Genomic DNA, 22716 nt, shown 5'->3' on the forward strand with positions numbered 1-22716 from the left:
TGAAACTGCATGACTTTTCCAGGTTTTCCATGACTGAGGGAACCCAGCTGAAAGGTGCAGAACAAAAACACCGAATTAGAAAACCCCCCTTCAGAATGTGCACAGCACTGTTTAAAGTCGCCTATTATCATCTGGTTCTGTTCCCATGTCCTGCCCTGTTGCCACCTCCGCCCTGCTGCAGTGCCCCGTCCTTTCAACAGTGTTTTCTTTCACCGTCTCCTTTCCCTAAATGAGTCAGAGACGGAGAGACGCTGAGCCTTCACACCCTCCATCTGCACGCACCGCTTGTCCATCTCTCATCTTTCCAGACGGACATGTTGACAGACAAAACGCCGGCTGCAGCTCTCACAATCGGAGGGCTGCAACTATTTAGAGGACGTTCACTTAAAGACAGTCCCGTGGCACCGTGAGGTATTGTACTCCACTGGAATCTCTCTTTGTGATGTAACACACAGAGGCAGAAACTGACAGATCCTCACAGCAATAAATATCTTGTCTTACAGAAACCGTCTCACTTGGACTCGATCTTTAAGAACAAAGACATATAAGTAGATTTAACTTTTTTAATGGCACAGATAACATGATTACAATGGAAGAAAACAAAATTTTAACCTAAATGACTAGACTGTACAGGATTGTCGATACAAAGATTATCGATAAAATTTCGTATATTCTGTCAGCATGTATAAATACGGTATCTTACAATGACATGAACATGGTATTTGCTACATAGCTTACATTACTATTATAACACAAAATCCACTCATGCAGTATAATGCCCAATTATATGAAAAATAAAACGTTTAAAATAAATTAGAAACACTTTCTGTTTGAATCTCAAGACATTTTTTCAATGTTTCCTGGGCCAATGTGTTGCTAGAGCTACTGTATGGTCCAAAGCATTCTCACTACATTATCTAACACTATCATTTCAACACTAGTGTCAGTCCATGTACGTGCTCGTGCACATATACAGTCTGTCTACTGGCAGTCCGTTAGCTTTGACACAATGAAACTTACATGCGTTTAACTGAAAAACACGGCACTGACCGAGGGAAAGTTTTACGGTTTGGAAACGTTTCCACACTCCGACATTAGAGGAAAACTTTAAAATGAAGGAACACGCTCCAGCTGTTCAGGGTGACTCTGTCCACAGAAGTTTTAAAACAGAAAAGATGGGAGGACAAGAGGAACATGTCACAGGGAGAGCAGCTAATGCAATATTTCAAGTCCTATTTTTAGTTTGAGCTAGTGAGATAAATATGTGTATCATTTGCTGTTCTTGTGTATTTCAATTTTAATTTGTTCTTTGCAATATAGATGTATTTTAATGATTTTACAGAAAAAAGGGACCCCAATTTGGTTGGAAAATTAACAAGACAGACGGTGGGTCACAGGCTGTCTCTGTTGGAAGTATGAGATGCACATTTTGTTGATTCATAGGACTTATTACAGATATACAGTGAGACTGCATGCCAGGATGGTAGATATATATCACTCTGATAAATTATCGGCCGATAATGAGTCATTTATATTATGCATAATTCTGATAATGAAGGAAATAGCCAATAAATATAGCTGATAATACAACACAATACAAACATGCTGTTGCTGGTTTGGAAAACACGCTTGCAATGAGGGTTCAATCCCAGTTTGCCTGACTCCCCCCTGAAACAGCGAACTTTCTGTTGCTGCTGTTACACAGGTTAGACCCAGCACTGAAGGAGCTGCTGTTGTCTCACTGAATGGTCAGTTCAACGTCTGCCCGGTTAGCACGCGCTAACATAGCAGCAGTGGCTAACACTGGACACTGTACTGTTAAATGGTCCCAACAAAGTCACTAGAAAAAATAAATGAACATTGTAAGAGTCAGAACTGTTGTTGTTTTTGTTGTGTTAACGATAGCGATGTCATTTAGGTTTGGTTAGGTCAGAGCTACAGAATATTAAATCATCCATATTTGCTCACTACATTTTAAGCTCTCTCACACTTGGGTGTGCATAAACTATAGGTTATGAACTTCTTTTTTATCGGTTATTGGTATCAGCTGAAAACAAAACATATTGTGCATCCCTAACTGCATGGTTTACAGGCTACACCATCTTAAAAGTCTAATTATTCAGAAAGTGAAATAATACACAGAACTACACAGGTTGAAAACAAATCTCAGAAAGGGCTTCAACATGTACAAAACAAAAAAGGAGGCTTGACAAGTTGCTGGGTTCAAAGCTTCTCAGGACAAAGACAACACACCAAATGAGTATTATGATAAATGGGCATCTGTGAAGTATCCGTGTGTATGTTTGTATGTTTCTACTTGAGTTTTAAGATTTATGTGCAAAGATACACACTGTGGAACGACCACATGTGTAACTAAAGTTACCAGGTGATTTCAATATTCCACTTCCTGTCACATGGTTGTTTAAACACGTCCCTGTAAAGTTCTCACTGCTGTATTTCGTCCTGAAGAAGGCCTGCAGAGAGAAACACTCACTCGTGCAATCAACTATGTGACAGAACCTACAATTTCCTCCATATTTCACATGGACATTTTTCTTTGTTTAAACATCTCTGGACAGAGTCACCCCACTGCTCCAACCGTACACATGGCGTGAGCGTGCCTTTCAGAGAGAGCTGTAATGTAAAACAGCTGAAACCTAAATCTTATCTTAGTATATCGTTTTACACAGTTTTTATACAGTGGTCAGATTCATGAGCACAGGAACAACAAGATGGACACCTGAGAGTGAGTCAGAGTCAACTGTAACTGACTGGACTGAGGAGGGTTGTTGGAGCTGGTTTCCAATGAGATCTGGGCTCATTTAAATTGTTTTTTTTTTATGGTATGGTGTGAGAAAACTTCGAAAAACCCATCAGGAGCAGTGAAAGTAAAAATACAATGATGCAGTGAGAGTAAAAGAACAACGTACAGTCATTCAAATACATGAACAAACCAAGTAACAAAAGAAGGTGGGATCAGTTTGTCTCTAAAACACCGCTCAGACACTCTGATGCTTTAGTGGTTGCAGTTTTCTGCAAGTCATAATTAGATCTTGGATTTTAGTGCCTGCAAATGACATTTAATGAACTTAAAACATTTATTTAATTTTGATCACTGGGATTTTGTCGATCCCTGACAATGAGTTTGCTCCATGGGGGTTTTATAATCACTAACAATGACACCACCTAACACATCTGACCTTAATTCTACTCTCTCCACCTTGAGCTTACACTGGCTTTGAAAACAGCTTATTCTGGGATCATTTATATAGTGAACTAATTGCTTTACTCACAACATCTGCTGGTGACCTCCTGTTTACAAATTATAGGCTCTGAACGCCCACACAGGTGTTTTCAGTTTATCCTGCTGATTGGACCTCAGCTCAGGATGAAGCCAGGAGGAGCAGCGCTGGGAATTACCAAAGTTAACCAAACTCACTGACTGCGTTTACATGCACAAAATATTCTGGGTTTTGCCCTACAGGCGCAGTACAGGCGGTATTCCCACTGAGCTGTTAATATGGATAAAGAAAATGAATGCCTACTTTGACTAACGAGCTCTACAGGCTGTTCTTATGCAGTGTTCGTATGTATGATACCAACAAGAAGTAATGAAGAAGTAAGAGCCAGTAGTTCTTGTATAACAACCAAAAAGAGCGAAAGTTCATGTAAGAAGGCAGGTTGAGGTGGATGGGTCAATGAACACAGGACTTTACCCCAGGAGGCCGGTGTTTGTGTCCCATGAAAAACCAAGTGAACTTTGAGTTATTTTCAGACACCGTGTTTCTTTTCCTTGAAATTGAACTTATGTAAGTTAACATTAAGTATGTAATGTCATTTGTGGGGTGCTAATAAATTTGTTAGATATCATACAAACCATTGTATGAGGATACGCTGAGCCCTGACATGTTGTTTATCACATCAAAAATATGTAAAAGTGGAACAGCTAGAGCCACTCGCACCATTTTTGCTTGTTAGAAACAAATTAGGAAATTTAAAAATTTTCCACCTGTGACAGACTTGTGGGATTGACCTTCTTGAAAAGGTCGGCACTGCGATATTTGCACGTATACAAAAACCTGCTGAATTCTTTTATAATGTTTAAAAGTAGCTGTGTTTTTTTTTTTTTTTTACAACAAGAAACGTGGGCTTTTCTTTTGTTGGGCATGCATCTGTAGCCGGCCTTGCAAACTGTTGGCTGGTTGGTTGGTTTGTGTACACCACAAAGAGCTGCAAACTGCAGTAAAGCAAAAATAAAATTGAGATACATATTCCAAATGAGCTGTGTACATGCCAGAAATGCTCCTAACACCTGAATATTATTGGCACATCTTAGATCAAAGCCTAATTCGAAATATCCAAGTGGCATAGCCTGTTTACATGACCTGTGTGTGATCATGAAATATTAGTGTGCATGTAAACGTAGTCACTGTATTAATGAGAATGATAAAGGTTTGTCCCAACCCTGATGGTGCGATAAAACTACATGGAGGGAGGGAAATATTAATCAAACACACAACACACAGGTTAGAGGAGGTCTCATCAGCCAAAAGGAGTAAAAACAAGTGTGGAGGTGAACCATGGTTGTGTGTGTCTGTGTGTGGGCTTTATAAGACTGAACTGTAATCAAATAGTGTGAAAATGCGTAAACCCCACCAGTAAATGCATTTCAAACACATTTGTAGATCTCTGGTCAATAAAACTAGTGGTAAATTTGCAGATGAATCAAAACACAGAATCAGATATGTAACTATTATAATTAATTGCCACTGTACAGCACTAAGAGCAGTTAATGTACCTGTAGCTCGGCAGTGGGCGCTGCTGTAGTGATCAACATAACATTCTGCTGAATATATGGCTCTAAATCTGTTTTACTTTAAAGCTGCATCCCATCATTTTACCTTCGTAGCATCTGGAAGGTTTTGACTGCAACATCGTGCATCTTCCAGATCATACTGACAGACAGCTCTGCAGGTGAGACGGCAGCACTTGATCCAAACATTTCCTCTTTAGATAAAAACAACAGATGCTCCTTAACAAGCCGTGTGAGGAGAGCAGAGCACATGCAAACCCTGCTCCATCACTCATGAGGTCATACTGCAAGGCGCTTTAGGAAGAAGAGTCGAGGACTTTAAGTTAAAGAGTTTAAGATGAAGCTCCTCTGTTTTGAGCCCTCTAAATCTCATCACAGATTAACAAGAGTCTGTGACATATCCGCTGATCCGACAGCGATCCGCGAAATCTGGAAACAATTCTCAGAAGGCACCGTTTTACACCGAGGCATTGTCGATGATCCCTTTGCACTGGTGGCTGAAGAGGTTGAACGTATGACACGAGGAGAACTGATATCCTTCATCCACTCTCTTTTAAAGTCAGCGAGCGTCAAGCAAAGCTGAAATGGCGATGACGTGAAACAGAAAATGCTGCTTTCCTCCAGGAAGTAAAGAGGCAGAACTGTCAGTAGATGTAGTTATTGGAGTTGGGAGATGATTGCTTCTGGAGGAGCTGCTAAAATCGACCTACTAAGAGAGATCCATGTTGCCTGAACCAGTTTGACATCAGCTCTTTCTCCACTCAGTACCCAGATAGCAGCTGGACATTTATCAGAACGCCTGGCAGCCCTCTTTCTTGCCCAGGGAGTGGATACATCAGGAGTTCGCCTTAATTTGTGTGTCCTATGGCTCAGTTGGAGATATACTCTGACATTAAGCTATTACATTACATACATGCTATATTATTCTTTATAGATAACCCAGGATGAAGTAGCGTGCTAAATGCCATATAATCGTATTCCACTATATACATGAGTAGCGTAGGCAGGCTGTTTCTACTGTCACTGAGGAAGTTGTGGTTGTGTCCAGAGAACTAAAAGGAGAGATAAACTGTTGGGTTGTGACGTTACCTTGAAGCTGCAGAGTTCATTGTTTCTTCAGATAAAGCCTTTGAGCAAAAAAGAGAGATTTATAATCTACAGAAAATATTTCATATAAAAAAAGCTTTGAATAAAATATGTTTTGGGATTTTTCTCTCATAGATTTCTGGACAGGCTACAAATAACGATCTTTCTTTACATTCTTCATAGTTTGTGTGTTGAATAAGTCTGTGTTCACACGTTAACGAGGCTGCAGCAGAATGAGGAAGAGTTGCGTGGTCTCTTGTTCTTTGCTGTGTGTCAGCAGCTAGTATGGACCGATGTGGAGGCATGCACTGGGACATGTTCATGTAAGAGTGTGAGACACCAGAAGCGTGCTAACACTGGTAGTGAATGTGCTGATGCTGGTGCACTTTCCCGTCCACGTGTGAATGCGTGTGCGTGTGTATATCCGTGTAGATCTTCGGGTAGACTTTGGGAGCCAATCCAGTGCCGCCCTGAGCCAGGAGCAGCTGCTGATGGGCGATGTAGTCCTCGTATGAGAGACAATCTTTATCGCTGTTGGCTGGTTGAGGAGGCAGCGTCGGGCAGGCTCGGTCACGGTTGGCCGCAGGTAGACGCTGAGCAGCGGGAAGAGCAGAGGAGGATGAAGAAGAAGAAGAGGAGCAGGTGCGTTTTGATTGGCAGAACCAGAGAAGGGCGGTGCCTAAGATGAAGGCGACACCTGCGGGTATTCCGATGATGACAGGCCAGGGGAGGCTCGGGGATGTCGCTGCGGGAATAGCGTTGCTTTGGGGCTTCAGATCTGCAAAGGAGTGAGAGATGAGGAAATTAGTGATGGAAAATATGACATCATCTAATGTTCAAACTTGCTTTAATGAACAACTCTCAGCTTATCAATAATATATGTTGTCACAACTCTAACATGGAAACAACCCCATCTGTAAGGAGTCTAGGAAATGTATCTAATAAAGCATAGTTAACTTTTTAGGTTAACTTCCTCTAATGAAACCTGCTGATCAAGTGTTGTCCTCTCTGGTATTGTAAACCAAAAATCACAGACAGGTCTCTATGTGTGAATGTTAGTTTCTCTTTCTGTCTTCCTCTGACCTGGTAGCACAGTCAGGTAGGCGCTCCTGAAGCTGTAGCCCATCGTGTTGGCTCCCAGGCAGATGTACATGCCGGCATCCTCCTCCTTGGCTCTGGTTATCAGCAGCTTGTTGAGGTAGGATCCGTCAGGACGCGACCAAACCTCCCCTGTAGGCAGGACTACAAAGCGGTGGTCTCCAACCTTTGAAAAAATTACACAAAGTTTACGAACCAGTTCAGTCAAGTTGCCTCAGAGTGTTGTGTTTGCCTGCAGCACTGTGTGTGTTTGTACCTCGATGGTGGAGTTAAATTTATTCTCATCTCCAGGTTCGACTCTTTTGAGCCACTGAATAACCGGCTTGACGTCACTGCGGACTTTACACTGGAAAGATGTAGTTCCTCCGTAGTCCACGGTGGTGTTGACGGGGTGAGTGCCAGTCAGAATGGGTTTAGAGTTGGTACGCTCTGAAGGAAGACACCAACACATGAACAAAAAGAGAAGTATGTTTAATATGAAATAATCTTTCAGTTGACAAAGTGTGCAAACTTGTAACATTCAGCTGTAATCTCATTACAATCAGAAAGAAAACACAGTGAGGAGAGGATATGGAGTCTCTTTCTTCAATTTATTTGAACTGAAACTTAAAGAAAACTTAAAGAGCGCAGCAGCCCTGAGAGAATATAATATGGTTTGCAGGCATTATTTGAACAGTACCTGCTGTATTCTCCCCCTGCTGACGATACACAAACAGATCCCTTATCTGTAGCTCCTGCCTTTTCTCTCTCAGTTTATTCAGCAGAATAAACACACCTGCCACAGACATTCAATAGTCCCTCTTTTAGTGTCTGTAAATACGATCTCATGAGAGCGTAACCCGAGAAAATTAAGTTGCAGGTGTATGTTTTTACTTTAGAAAAAGGGTTAAGACTCAAAGTACACACTGCAGTGCTGGCTTCCTTTTCTTTGTTGTTCCTAGTGCGTGTGTAGTGTTACAAACAGTCTGCACAGGTTGTTCTAATGTCTCAGGCTGCTCAAAGTTACAATTATTTAAACCTTGAACATGTTCATGTATGTCCCAAAGACATCTGGTACAAAATGATACAATACTAAATTAAAGCAAGAGGACACGACGCATGCAAACACTGCCAGAGCTCACGTGTAAAAAAAAGACCTTCTGTGTGAAATCTTTGGGCATTCATTTTTCTTTTAGATGATCAAGTAATGCTCAGCAGGGATGCAAAATGGTGCAGGGGTAAAATGCATTTAATGTATACCAAAATTATTTTAATTCCATGTCTGATTACTAGGGCTGCCTCCTGAAAGTCAGAGATTTGAAAGTCAGAGAGGTTACTTCAAGTCGAGCACTCTTGTTTTTTGTTATCTGAGGTTACAAATAGGTGTGATCCTTGATTCAAATCTAAGCATTTCCAGTCCCACATTAACAAGATGACGACAACATCATTATTCTACGTCAGAAACAAAGCTATGGTACGACCATTTCTAAATGAAAAAGATGCTGAGAAACTGATTCATGTCTATATTTCAAACCGGCTCGACTGTACTGTAATACACTTTTTACTGGCCTCCTGAAAAACACCACTGGGAGACTTCAGCTCATTCAAAACTCTGCAGCTCGGCTATGAAACAGAGCAAAGAGGAGAGAGCACATCAGATCAGTCTGAGCTGCTCTGCACTGACTTCCTGTTACATTTAGAATTGATTTTAAGCTCCTCCTCCTTGTATACAAAGCCTTACATGGGCTGGGACCAAGCTACATTGCTAAATTTGCCTCCAAGAACATCATCTGCTGCTGGTTTATTGGAGGTTCCCAGTAACAGCCGGAAGAAGATCGGGGATGCAGCCTTTGTCGCGCCCCAAAGATATGGAGCATACTGCCTATAGATATCAGGGAAGCTAGCTCGCTAAATATTTTGAAAAGAAAGCTAAAAACTGACTTCTTGATACAGGTCTTTTTATGCTTTTACTTTCTAATTACGCATCACGCTGCTGCAACTCTTTTAAAATCTTACTTGATTTTATGATTCGTAGTTTAACAACTCTTTGATTTTATGAATCAGTTCTGTTTTATGTTCATTCTGTCTGTTTTCATGTGAAGCACTCAATGCTTATACTGCTGTTTTTGTAAAGCGCTTTGTGTTGTATTCTTGTATGAAAGGTGCTCTATAAATAGAGTTTTTTATTATTATAATTATTATCAAAAATAATACGACACAGTCTCTGGCTTTTGTTTGATGTCTAGTGTCAAAAAATATTGTTGCAAACTGCCATTAATGTCGCTGTCACACTGAACGTCCTGCTCAGCGCCGCTCAAAGAAACTAATCATCATTTATTCATTATAAACAGCTTAATCTGATTTGACTGACATAAGTCCGGTACACCTGCACTCAGGTAACTCGACTTTTAGATATGTTTGTGGGAGCTTTACTGGTTTTCTGTCCTTTATTCTGGTTTTCTTTCTACCAGCTGCGAATGACTGACAGCCGAGTGAATCTCTACTGATAGAGAAAATGTCACATTTGACATAAACGAGCAGCCGTTTGATTTACTTCCTCTATGTGTGTGTGTGTGTGTGTGTGTGTGTGTGTGTCAGGAAAGACTACAGCTGTACTTTAATGTACAACAGATGTGGTGAGTAAAGCAAGAAGAGCTGGTCTGAGCCTCTCAACAGAGCTATCATGTTCAGTAACATACAGTTCAGTGCGCACACACATGCACACACACACACACACACACACACACACACACACAAATTCGACCCTACCAAAACAGCTTCACATTAAATCATCCAGTGTCAAAACAGCTTTCGCAGCTCTCCAACACGACCTACTACATCAGAAAACACTCGCAAATCATCAGAACACACATTCTGCTCTCGGCAGTAAAACTAGACCTTTTTTAGACTCAAACTGCAGCTGGTTCACTTTTCACACTGAAAAACCCCCTCGCTTGTGTGACTGGTGTTTGCTGACATGCCTGATGATCAATAAATGCCACTGAAGTGGAAGGAAGCTCTTAAAAGCTATTTTAAACTTCTATACTTGGTGCAACTCATTAGCCGGCACACTGGTGCATGTGGGCACTGCGGCTTTATGTTGCAAACGACCACATAAAAGACTTCCTTTAATTTAATTTATAGCATTGAAAGTAGTTGATACTCACTCTGTGGCTCAGATTCATGAATCCATAATCTCCTGTAATGACTACATTAAATGTTGAAAGAGAAACCAGCAGATAACTGAGCATCTTAACGTCTTTCTCTCCTAAAACAGGGTGTAAATCTGAAAGCAAAGACCGATCACTGGCATCAGACTCTCCTTTAAAGAGCTGAAAAGTTAATTATGGTGTTGCTGATCATACGAACGTAGGCATTCTCCATAATCACTGTATTGTGAGTCAGAATGGAAACCTGTTTCAAACCCTGCTATTTACTCTGACAGGCCTCTCAGTCAAACAATAACACACACACTGTGTACACCATAATGTATGTTATTGTTTGGGTCAGACACATTCCTGCTGCTGTATCATATACCCACACCACAATTCCAAAAATGTGCTTTCTGATGTGTCACAATGTGAGATGACCACACGCAGACATATCTTTTACATACATTTAAATGTTTTACAGGCGAGTTTTATGGCGGTTGCATCTCTTGAAAGTAGTGCTGGAACAATTAATTGATGAACAGACAGGTTTTCTTTTCTGCCGTCACTTCAGGTTTATTCATATGAAGCTCTGGCAAAACTTCAGTCAGGAAGAAAATACTTTTTCATGCTCAGGCTGTACTTTTCTTCCTCACCCTGGCTGATTGGCCTAACACTGACTGACAGTGTTCGGGGGTGTCAATCGAGTCATTAGCTGTTCTGCACTGATCTACAATCAACCAATAGCACAGCGACACACCTTCGATGTCAGCCTATCATCTCACTGCTCCTCATCCTCTTCTTCTCCACCTCCCCATCACCACCTAGTCTTCTCAGATGCAGCCTCTATTCACCTCAGCAGTTATCGACCAAAGTCAGCAGCCACCACCACCACCAGTGTCTGGACTCCACGGGGGGACTGGATATTTATACAACTGCTGCTCAGATGTCTCACGATCACAAATAATCCTCTGGTGTCCAAAAAACACACCTCTTCAAAACTGCCAAACTGTGTTCTCCTCCCTCTCTGCATTGTTTCCCTTCCTATGGATTATTTCACCTTTTCTTTTTGTTGCACATTCTTCCTAACATTATACTTCAACCAATCTTAACCAAAGACAAAAACTTTAATAACTAATTCATATCTCTAAATCATCCAGTTACTTAGTGACTCACGTATGACTTCCACTTTGTAGGTGGCGTTGATCTCTCCGGCTCTGTTGGACACGTGGCAGGTGTACTTCCCGCTGTGCTCTGGCGTCAGGTTCTTCAGACTCAGAGTCCACTTCTTCTTCTTCCCTTCTCCTTCTCCTCCTGCCCCAGCGTCGTCGTCCACCAGCGGCCGACTGTCCTTCAGCCACACGATGTCAGGACGAGGGTTACCGCTCGCTGTACACTTCAGGCGTACTGAGCTGCCCACCGGGCGAGCAATGACGCGCTTCCTCATTTTTGACGGCTGAGTGAAGCGTGGACGCACTGTGAGAGGAGAGAAGGTGGAAGGAGAAATAAAACTGTGAAGAGATGTAGTTTTGGAAAATGTGTGCTGCTATTATCTGCCTGTAGAATATGGGAGCTTAATGTAAAGTTTCTTTAAACTCAAAACGTGAAGACACAGAAACTTTCCTTCCTCACTCACTCTCAGTCAGCAACAGATGGGAAAAAGTTAAGGAGAGAACAGAAGAAGTTATTAGTGGAGATAAATGGTTTATGGAGCAGTTTTATATTTACAAGCAGTGTTCTGCTCTTCAGACCAGAGGAAACCAGATTGGGAAAGATGGTGGAATTCTTCAGAGAGTCGTATATGAGACTTTTATGAGACGCTCAAAGCCACGTTATCTGAAGAGGCCACCGCACAGAGAAAAGCTTTCACAAATGTTTCAAGCCCTCTGAGCTACAGTGTCTGTTAGCTCACTATTTCTGCTATATAGAAACCTAAACCCTACTAGCATTTTGAAGACATGTTGCTTTCACAGATTTTATTTCTTAACATTTTACTGTATTTTTCTTGGTATCTTGTTCTCAAAATCTGGAGCTAAGCTACAGCACTGTCCACCTTTATTCTTCTTCCTCTGTGGCAATGCAGTAGTAGCTTAGGTTGCTGAAGAAAAGACCAACTTTCCTTTTAACCCTTTGAAACCTGGAGTGACATCACTTTTCTTGTGCTGCTTTCAGATGCCTTTTGTAAGTATTTAAACCTTTGAAACCAATTGGTACAATTTCTTACAAAAAAAATAAAAAATAAAAAATAAAAATAAAAAATAAAAAAAATGCAATGAGCAACTTGGTAAGAAATGCCCCACAAATTGCAAAAAAATAAAAATAAAATAATAAATAAAAGAGGAAAATTAAAAAAGCTAGGGAAAAACTAGATTTATAATTCTTATTTTTATAACGTTCTAAAATTATGTTACAGAATTAAAATAATTTTTAAGCACCCTTTCCAGATCGTTTTCTTTTGTGGTTGTTTTTAACTTCCCTTCTTTCTTTTCTTTTTTTTTATTTATTTACTTATTTTCTTGTTTTTTATTTTCTCTCTCTCTGTTTTTGTTTTAACTAATTTCTTGCTTTTTGATGCTCATTTTCTTCAGGTGTTTTTAAAAGAGATCAAGCCAGTTTCCTCAGGTTTTAAAGGGTTAAATGAAACTAACTCTCAAACAGTGCTCCCATTACTCGCATGTTGACGTGTGTGTGTGAGCAACATATCCTCATACAACTCTTTAGTAACGCAGGATTTGACTCTCTGTTGTGTCTTCACACTGTTTGTGTTCTCTTTGTGTCACCCATTCAGAGCCAGGCCAACATTATTGTTACTTTGACTAGACACTGACGGAAAGAAGCAGGCAGGTGAGAATGGGAACAGTCAGGTAAGTGTAACACAGTGCCCCCTGGGTAATGCAGTTTATTCAGGGCCATTGTAATCGCCAAGAAAACCTGATGTGAAAAGGGAGGCCAAGAATACAGGCAGTTTGTGAGAAGTGCCGTGTGAAATCACCAGAGACTAAAATGTAAAAGCGCCAGCTGCGTATCAGTGAATACCAGCTCACTTCCATCACTGCTTCTGAAGGACAAAACAGGAAAATCCAAACTACTGTCTGTTAATTATATAAATACATTTCCTCCAGATGTCACGATGGAGCACATTCTCCAAGGGGCTCTCTGAAACTCTCTATAATCACACAGATATTGTCTGCACGTCTGTTTGGCTTCATGAACTGAGCCTGGTTGTTTCCTCGTTGCTTATTCTGAAGTTTTATTGGTTGAACCCTTGTTTATGTACGCAGACATTTGCAGCAACTAATGTGATTACAAATTCATTTTCTGCCCAACGAATATTCTGCACTGATGCGTAACCTTTGAGTGCACACCATGAAATCAATTTCTTTGAAGTTAATAATAATAATAATCTGCATCCACACACAAGCGCTCAGGCTCTGTGTGAAAAGACGACCTTGTTATACTGACATGTGTTCCCACAGACTTTGTAAACAAGAAAAATGGAATTACTGTGGGAACAAATTGAATCATCTCAGTCTGCAGAGAATTTTTAGACGTGGTTGCTTGTTGAGATGGACATTTTTTACAGTGTAAGGAGCCTCAGACAGGCTGAGGTCATCGCCACAGGCGGTGCCAGGAATTCCATGTTGTGCTTTAACAACATATGGCAGTGTGCCTCTTGGTATATACAACCTAATTTGCTGTAATAAACCTAATTGTTTGTTTAAGAAAAATGTTTGAATCACTTCCTCTTCTCCCTGACACAAAGGACTTACTCACATGACGGGGAACCTACATGCACAAACACATGCATGTACACACAACAGACGTACACACCAGATTCCCTATTTTCCGAGATCCAGCACCTCTGGCCCCGGGGCTGTACGTGTCTGCTGCTCTTAAAAAAGCCACATATTTTACCTCAAATCATGCTTCCATGAGACCTCGCTGTAAAACCAGCTGTGTGACATCACTGTAAATGTCCGGTCATGGATGCGTATCTGTGCACAAGTCGTAAAAAGCCAGACAGTGACTTAGCATCACACTAAACATCCATTCATTCATGCAAATCCTTTCTAACTAAACATAAAATGGCCAGTTAACCCCACACGCCTACTCAAACATCCACATCCCTCTGTGCAGTTGCATGATGGGCCGCTCAAAGATATGACAGTCACACAACCAAACTGAAACCTGTTCATCTTTTCATACACACATATCCCTCCTTGAAAACCACAATAATCAGCGAGCAGTGAGAGCAGATCAAAGAGGAAACAAACTATCCAGTAGGGAGGGAGGAGAGGAAATCATTCACAGGAGCGCTTGATTTTACAGCCCTCATGTTCCAGCCGCAGCAGATAGCCATCAGCCGGGGCGATAAATCAGCCTCAAACTACTGCAGTTGCGCCTCTTTCTTTGGACACAGTTATTATTCTAGCTCTGGGTAAACAAACAAGGAGGAGAGTTATGTGACGGCTTTGCGCGCTCAAATGTGGAGATTTCACTACAGCTACATTACTCAGCGGAATATAGTTCTCTGCTGACCGGCAGGAAGCTGGGCAGGATGACAGAACAAACATACTCCAAAGGCTTTTAAGTCTTGCCTCTGCCCCCCCCCGGGTCTGAGAAAAGCTACTGGACTACAGCTGAACTGTGACCAGACTGAGTCAGTAGATCTAACAAAGAGAGCAGAGGATAAATACAAGATCATGATTAACAGTTTAACGTTCTGGCAGTGTCCTACTTTGATGATTAAATAAATTCAACTGCACCGGCCGGGGCTGAAATTAATTAAAGGTGAGGAGGGGAGAGCCAAAGCAAAGTGCAGCTGAACTGGAGAGTGAGCGAAATACGGCAAAGTGCAACTGAAATAAACGGATTTATACTGTCTAAGCTGAACCAAATCAAACAGAAGTTGAGGAGAAAACAGATGGAATGAGACAGAGTGAAGTTCAAATTAGGGTTAGCACATACAGAGGACTGACAGATTACTGAAAACAGACGAATAAAACTGGAGTGACGGCAGAGAAATGGAGAACAAAGAGAAGGAGAGATGGAGTTAAAACAATAAAAAGACAAAGGTAAGAGAGAGGGCACACGAGGAGGTGGAGAGAAAGAAAAACAGAGCGAGAGGGGAGCTGAGAGAGCGGCGAGGTGGAGAGGGGAGAAGGGGAGAAGGTGAGAGCCAGGACGGGCGAAAGGGCAGGCTTGTTCTGGGTCTCAGGGGCCACTTCAACGCCACACTTCACAGTGTAAAAATACTGCTGACCCTCCAACTGACCGCCTTTGATCAGACAGTGTGTCAGAAACAGACAGAGTGTGTGTGAGTGTGAGAGGGAGCGCCTTCTGATTCCCAACTTGGATTCAGAGACTGAGGAGATTTTTGCTCACTGAGGTCATTTTGGCTTATTTTGACAGAAGCAGTTTAGGTGATGATTTGGTTCGGATTAGAATGAGGATTAGATTTATCTCAATGCAGTTTAATTTTTTTCCTGTGAGATGTGAAAATTGACACCACTGTGATGTCTGTACATTAAGTTCGGCTAAGACTGGACTGGAAGCGGGTGTAAGAACGATCCTGGATCTCCCCAGAGCTAAAAAAATAAGCCTGACTGCACCTCTTATGTTTACCACATATATTGTTTGTTTAATCCATAGACAAACAGAGGAGTTAAAAAATGACAATTTGTAGTTTTATTAGGAGTTACAGCTATGTCTTGGTCGACAAAAGCCAAGAGGAGCAGTCATATTGTTACCATAAAATTCAGCACAGAGGTAGTGTGAGTAAAGAAATAGTTAGAGCACATAACTTCCCATAAAACCACAAAATGTTATTTCTTTATTTTTGTATGTGTATGGATTAAATAAACAAAATACTAGGGATGTCAAGAGAATCAATACTTTGGTAACAAGGCAATGCCAAAATTCTAGAAATGCAGCTGTACTCTTTTTTTCTCCAGTAGCTTAGGTACCAGGGATGTGACTGTTCCAGACTCAAAGGGGCAGCATTTATACCTACAAGTTTTCTATTCTGCAGACGAAGAAGGATGGCCCATCAGCACTGAAGAACAACACCGCGTGAAAGATGGTGACAAGTACAGCTGCTGAGACAGCTCCGCTTCAACTTGTCAAAAAGAAAAGTATTGTTGCAATCTGCAGTGAGCTCTGCACATTTTTTGAGCTTCAGCGTTAGGTAAAACGCTGTGCTTGTTACCTGCGCTCCCAGCCCAGATGAGATATTTAATCCCTCCAGCATGTTCTGGGTCTGCCCTGGAGCCTCCTACCAGTGAGACATGCCCAGAACACCTCTAACAGGAGGCACCCAGGAGGCATCCTGATCAGATGCCCGAACCACCTCAACTGACCCCTTTGGATGCAAAGGAGCTGTGGCTCTACTCCGAGCTCCCTCTGGATGTCCGAGCTCCTCACCCTATCTTTAAGGCTGAGCCCAGACACCCTTCGAAGGAAACTCATTTCGGCCGCTTGTATCTGTGACCTCATTCTGTCCATCATTACCCAGAGCTCATGACCATAGGTCAGGGTTAGAATGTAGATGGACCAGTAAATCAAAAGCTTTGCCTTCCAGCTAAGCTCTCTCTTCATCACGACGGTCCAGCAAAGTGCCCGCATCACTGCCAATGCTGCGCCAAACCGACAATCCATCTCACGTTCTAGTCTACCCTCACTTGTGAACAAGACCCCGAGATACTTAAATTCCCTCGCTTGGGTGAACAACAACAATGGAGGAGATATGATAGTATACTGTGCTACATGTTACATATGTTCGCACAAAATCTCATGAACCCACACCCACTAGTACTCATCAGGAATTGTTAATTTTATGAAGGAGTGTGCAGGATTCATTGTGTTGTTTTTGTTTTTTATTGTGGTACTGAACTGGGTGTGGAACACTGTGGAATTTCACTGGTATTGGTATCAATTTCTACATGTCTGGTATCTTGACATGCCTAGAAGATACAATTTGTGGACAATTTGGCCTGAGCCACGCTACCTTTTTACCCCTGCCTCCTGTTTTTTGCTGCTAACTGCCTGCCAGTTCACATATGCAGCTGTTGAAAGATTTATCATTAAATTTATCAATGAAATACGACCCAGGAAGTCCAGTCAGAGTAACCGATTCATGTGTTTAAAGGCTTATCAAACACCAAAACACAGCACAATGTCTTGTAACAATCTGTTGTCTCAGTGATCACAAGGTAAACAGCGGATACCGTGTTCATGTGAGATTATCTATGTGATTGGCTGTTTAGCTTTGATGCTGTGTTATGACGCTGCGTCGCCAGACTGGCCTCATTCAAATAAATATGGGGGCTGTGTTTTCATATAGGGCTGAGGTTGGTTTGAACGCAGCCAGAGCATTGAGTGTGAATGTTTGGCTGTGTGTGAGCAGACAGAGGCAAATACATACAGAGAAAGAATGTGTGTGAGAAAACAAAGCGAGGGTAAATGTTTGTTGACATTTAAGTGTGAGTATGCACGGACGTTTATGATGCAGAGATCCACAGGGAGAAGGCGAAGGAGAAAGAGTGGTGGATAAAAGGATAACAAAAAGCAAAGAAGGGTTGAGTTACATGCAGGGGGACCGGAGAGACTTGAGAGGGGGGGAGGAAGGAATGTGTCTCACCAAATCACACCTCACACAAATAGACTGCCCTCCACTCTGTCAGAGCCAATTATCTGAGCAAACAACCACCCTGATGTGTGTGCTTTGTGTATGTGTGTGTCTGTGTGTGGGCCTCACCTCTGACAGTGTGCAAGGGTGTTTATTGCACAATCTGCTACTGTACTTTTTAAAATGCTACACACTCTCAGCTATCTAAAGTGTCACTTCTAGGCTTCCCTCTCATCTTCAAATGTTTGAATGCCTGCAGTGATGCAATCAGAGGAGTTGTGAGTGGTTACCCAGTTTCCCAGCCAGATCCGGGGTGTGTTCAGAGTCACCATTGGTCGTCGCTGCTCCGCCTCTTGAACTGGTGTCATCTGGTGACGGACAGAGAAAGACAAGATGCATCATTAGCTAATAATCGATCATGAATAATAAAGCAAATCCCAACCATCAGACAAATAAATATTCACTTGTTCTTTCATCGCCGTGCTGAACTCTCTTGATGAAGCCATGATTCCTACACCCACATTTCGCTCCAGTTATAGAAAAATAAACATTTATCATGTGCACACAACTCAGCTGGGTCTCAAACAAAAAAAGTCACGAAGCTTCACAAGTGTTTGGGAATTAGGAGGGATTATTTAGGGAGGAGAGTTTTTTCTGTTTCCTATCAGCATCTGACAGTTGTTTTATAAGACGCAGCTGTTTCAGCATGAGGTCGTGATGTATGATGGTTTGTCCAACATAAATTCAAGATATCAATGATACATTGGTCTGCTCTCACAAATTGGATGCAGACTGTTACAAGTTCAGGGAGGTGGAATGCAGAAGCACCGCTGTTATCACTGCAACATCTGATAATATTTAGAGCACACAGGCTTTTTAGGTGAAAGCAGGCCGGTGACGCTGCTGAAGTGTGGCAGGTAAAATCTGGACCAAAGGTGAGACGGAGGTGTTAAAACTCAGAGGAAAGACGACACGTACAGAGACTTCTGGTGTTCAAAACCTTACTTTACATCCAGCAGTCTGCCCTCAACACTAATGTTAATTTTGTCATCTATTTTTTAAAATGTAATTTTAGTCCTTTGTCAACAGTTCTGGATAACTTTTATTATATTTAGTCAAGTTTTAGTTGACTAAAAGCCTGGGCATTGATGTCTTTTCTTGGTCAAAAAAACAAACTTTAGTATACCAGACTTAGACTTAGTCTAGTCCAGACAAAATCAAAAATGTCATTTTAGTCAAACTTATTTCACATATGATTTTATGTTATCATTATCAGATGAAAAAGTTGAATGCAGCTTTGCAGAAAATGTCTGGTCTAGTTGTCCGATGGTATCAGTGGAATAAATACATCCAATATGGGCCCAAAGTCCTGTTCTTGTCACTGTTTACTTTAACTTGAGTAACTAACTCAGAGTCTATTTTTAGCGGAGCAGAGCAGGGAGCTACTTTTAGGATGCTTCTGTAATGCCCTGTGGTGCGTTCTGGTGAAATCACAAGCATTGTCTAGAGTGGCTGTGGTCAGCTCTGGCGGCCGTGGTGTAGCCGAAACATGACACAGATGCTCCCTGTGGAGTCCAGTGGTGACTGTGCTTATTGTGGGTGTGGTCTGGCGCAGCACAGGACATGAAACTAGTGCAAGTAGCTGAGGAAACAGAACTGCTGCATTATAAAAAGGTGCCCCATGTGCAGGGGCCGTGGGCTTGATTCTGGCTACGGCCCTTTTCTACATGTTGTCCCCCCTCTCTCTCTTCCTGTTTCATGCTGGACCTTTCCTATGGGGCCATTATGGTAGCAAAATAGCTGCAAATGTGTATTTAGAATCTGTGTGTGCGTAATAAGATATGTTAATGTGTAAAAAAAATCTACAATTCTGTATTCAGATTTGCAAGTGTATTGCGATCTGTAAATCTGTACACAGATCTGCAAATGCGTACACAGATCCGTAAATATGTGGGCAGATTTGTAAATACCTATGTCTTCAGTTTTAACTCAGTCGGGCCTCTCAGTTGGCTCTCTTTGTACACGTGATTTTTGCTACTCTTCTGCCTTGTGAGATCCGCAAATGCGTGAGAAGATTTGTGTCTATGCCTCAAAGTGTGCGTCACCCTGAGCACAGGCTCACAGGCGCTACTTTGCCGCGCTGTTTTGTTGTATGGACAGGCTGCAGCCTTGGAGGCCTATGGATTCTCGTTTGCTCTCTGTAAGTACATGTTCAGGTTTTCTGCAGTAGTTGTCATGAGTAACTTAGTACTGCCAAGCTTTGTTAAAATAAAATCATTTTATTATGAGTTATTATGAGTTATTTTAACAAAGTGCTACCATAATGGCCCCATACTTTCCTATCTAGTGGTAGCAAAAGCACCCAAAAAAATAAGCTTAAAAAAAAACCAAAACTGTGCTTAGTCTTGTCTTTTTTGTCAACAATATTCCAAGATGACATAGTCAGAGTGTTAAATGATGTCAGTGACATCTCTTCTTTATCTCATCCCTGAGGCCCTGTCTACATGTATACAGACATTTTTGTGAATGGATGTTTTCCTCTACGTTTTGGTCTCATGTTTATGCACAAACAGATTTTTAAAACACCTTAGAAGGTGCAGATTTTCAAAACTGTTGAGCTTTGGGGAAAGGATGATATCATCTCCTTAATTTGCACATGCCCATTTTTGCTTTATATAATAGGCGGGCGCCAGGCACAATGACAAAGGTGGACATTCTTACCAGTTTGTTTCCATTTCATCAGCACTGCTCAGTCTAATGACTAATAACTACTTCACACTTAACCTAAGTACTGCTGCAGCACTTCACGGACAAACAGCGGCATTCGCTGTACCCGTTTGATACACCTCAGCATCAGCAGCTTTGGATTAGGCCCAGTCAAATGGTAGCAGATGGGACAATTAGACAGTGAGATTGCTGTCAATGAGGAGAGAAAGGAAAGCTTTCAAGTGTCTACAGCATCACTTGTGTGTTTGAGTGAGCTCCTTTATCCTACTTACGAAGGGGAATCAACAGTGATTGGTGGACATCAAACAAAGGGGAAAATATCTACATAAAAAAAATTCTGTTTGCGTGCAGACAGGGCCTAAGTCATGGAAAAAACATTGATGTTGACCATATTTAGTCTTATTTTATGTCAACATTATCACTGCTCAACACCCTGCCATGCATTTAAAACTGCTCAGCAATGGACCAGCTTCACATTTCTTTTTCTTTCTTCACATTTCTTCAAACCAGGAAACCAAATGACAAATAACATGATATGTCTGTCCTTTGATGTGACGGCGCCACAGACTTGCTGCTACTACAAATCACTGGTGATGAAAGCTGTGAAATTAATGCTACAAGTCCACTAACATGCCTCTACCCTTAACCTTTCAAATGACTGCTTCCTAACTTCTGCTGAGAGGCATGATCATAAATTTGTTCACTAAATATCTGAAATAAGCTGGGAAAAAAAATTCCCCAAGAGTCCCTTTCAGGGAAAAAATGGCATGCTACAAAGATCAAACTCTTCCTTGAATACCTTCATACTGTATGTGCCTGTATCATACCCCACAGTGTCATGTTGCTTCTACTCTCACGCTGGTGTATCAGTTTCCCTCGCTCAGTGTGTCTTCCCACATTGATTATCAAGTAGATACAAACATCTGTCCAGACCTTCACGCTAAGAACCGCTTCAAGATGGAACCAATGTATCCGAGGGGCCCTTTAACAGGGAGGAGGGGAGGGCTGATACGATGCAATATCAGGTCTGTCAAAATACATGAGGGGGGTGTGCAGTTAACTCAGCTTGAACCTGAAACTTCAACCAAAACCTGATGGTCGTTATGGAGAAGAAGAGAACTAAACAGCCTCGGACCACCTGCAGTAAATACGTGAGAGTGCCTGCATAATTGTAAATGGATATGTTTATCGTGCATGTTCGTTCATATACAGATCTGTGCGTAGGTTTGAGAAGACCACCTGAAAGCTCAGAGCGTTTAAAGCAGCGCCAAATGTCTTTAAAGCATCACTATTTGGATGATGGAGTGAAAGACGCATTTGAAATGCAAATATGAGGCATGACCTGCATCCTCGGGGCTGGTATTAATAGCATACAGGCAGGCTGCATGGTGTGTTTGTGATATGAATTCCTGCATGGGTGTGTCAGTGCATGTGTGGGTGCGTGCGTTCTGGCGTTATTTAACTAAGTGGTAACTTGAGGTGGCGGTATTCCCGTTGCACCTCTCTCTTTCTTCCCTCCCTCCGACTCCCCCTTTATCCCTCCCCCCTGCCACATGCACGGCGTGTTCTGAGAAAGGGCAGCGCGTTTGAAGCCGAGCGGCACGGGGGTCTGATCTGAAGGGGGGAACATGGTTTAGCACTCTTAACAGCTACAGCAAACCCTCCTCCAGGCCTGGTGCGAGCCTGTAAACCTCGCTTGGCAGACGTCCTACAGACGCACTCACAGAGGGGGGCTGGACTGCTTCCACTGTCCATACAGTGCAGCCATACATCCACAGTATGAGAGCAGCTCCAACATTTAAAACACATACACGTATAGCAGCTGTATATTGTGATAGTGACGCACATCAGCAACAGGCAACAGAAAATCTGTTTGACTATAAACACATGATGTTGCACAGACAACCAGCTGACTCCTCCATTATCACTTCACTCATGACTTGAAGAGGAAGCTTTCATCCAAAGATGTTCAGAGAGCAAACTGTATGTGTGAGGCCTCACTAACTAAAGTGTTATTAACACCACCCTTGAACACAACTTAGTAACAGAAGTCTCCTGCTAAAAAAGCCGTTCTCTCACATTTATGTTCTTTTTATAACCGTCTAGTCCTCCACTGAGTTAAACTGTAACAGTATCTTTCAGTGTGAAACCTGCAAATCACATTTCTGTCAGCGTGTTAGACATCCAAGCTTCAGAAACCGATTCTTCCAGCAGAGTGAGTTTTACACCTTTCTTCA

General features: G+C 41.9%; 1 protein-coding gene across 2 annotated transcripts in view; it reads right to left on the reverse strand.

The window, feature by feature from the left end:
• Nucleotides 1-549: 549 nt before the first annotated feature.
• The window catches only part of fgfrl1a (fibroblast growth factor receptor like 1a), a 101399-nt gene continuing 79232 nt past the window's right edge, over nucleotides 550-22716 (reverse strand). For both annotated transcript variants that reach the window (XM_049585891.1, XM_049585890.1), the window contains 5 exons: nucleotides 18043-18120; nucleotides 11302-11601; nucleotides 7254-7426; nucleotides 6983-7163; nucleotides 550-6677 (listed from right to left, as the gene is read on the reverse strand). In XM_049585891.1, the coding sequence (XP_049441848.1) occupies nucleotides 6250-6677; nucleotides 6983-7163; nucleotides 7254-7426; nucleotides 11302-11601; nucleotides 18043-18120 (1160 nt within the window). In that variant the 3' untranslated portion in view covers nucleotides 550-6249. The remainder of the gene's footprint in view (nucleotides 6678-6982; nucleotides 7164-7253; nucleotides 7427-11301; nucleotides 11602-18042; nucleotides 18121-22716) is intronic.

This window comes from Epinephelus fuscoguttatus, linkage group LG9 (genome assembly GCF_011397635.1).
Source record: "Epinephelus fuscoguttatus linkage group LG9, E.fuscoguttatus.final_Chr_v1".
NCBI classification, from domain to species: domain Eukaryota; kingdom Metazoa; phylum Chordata; class Actinopteri; order Perciformes; family Serranidae; genus Epinephelus; species Epinephelus fuscoguttatus.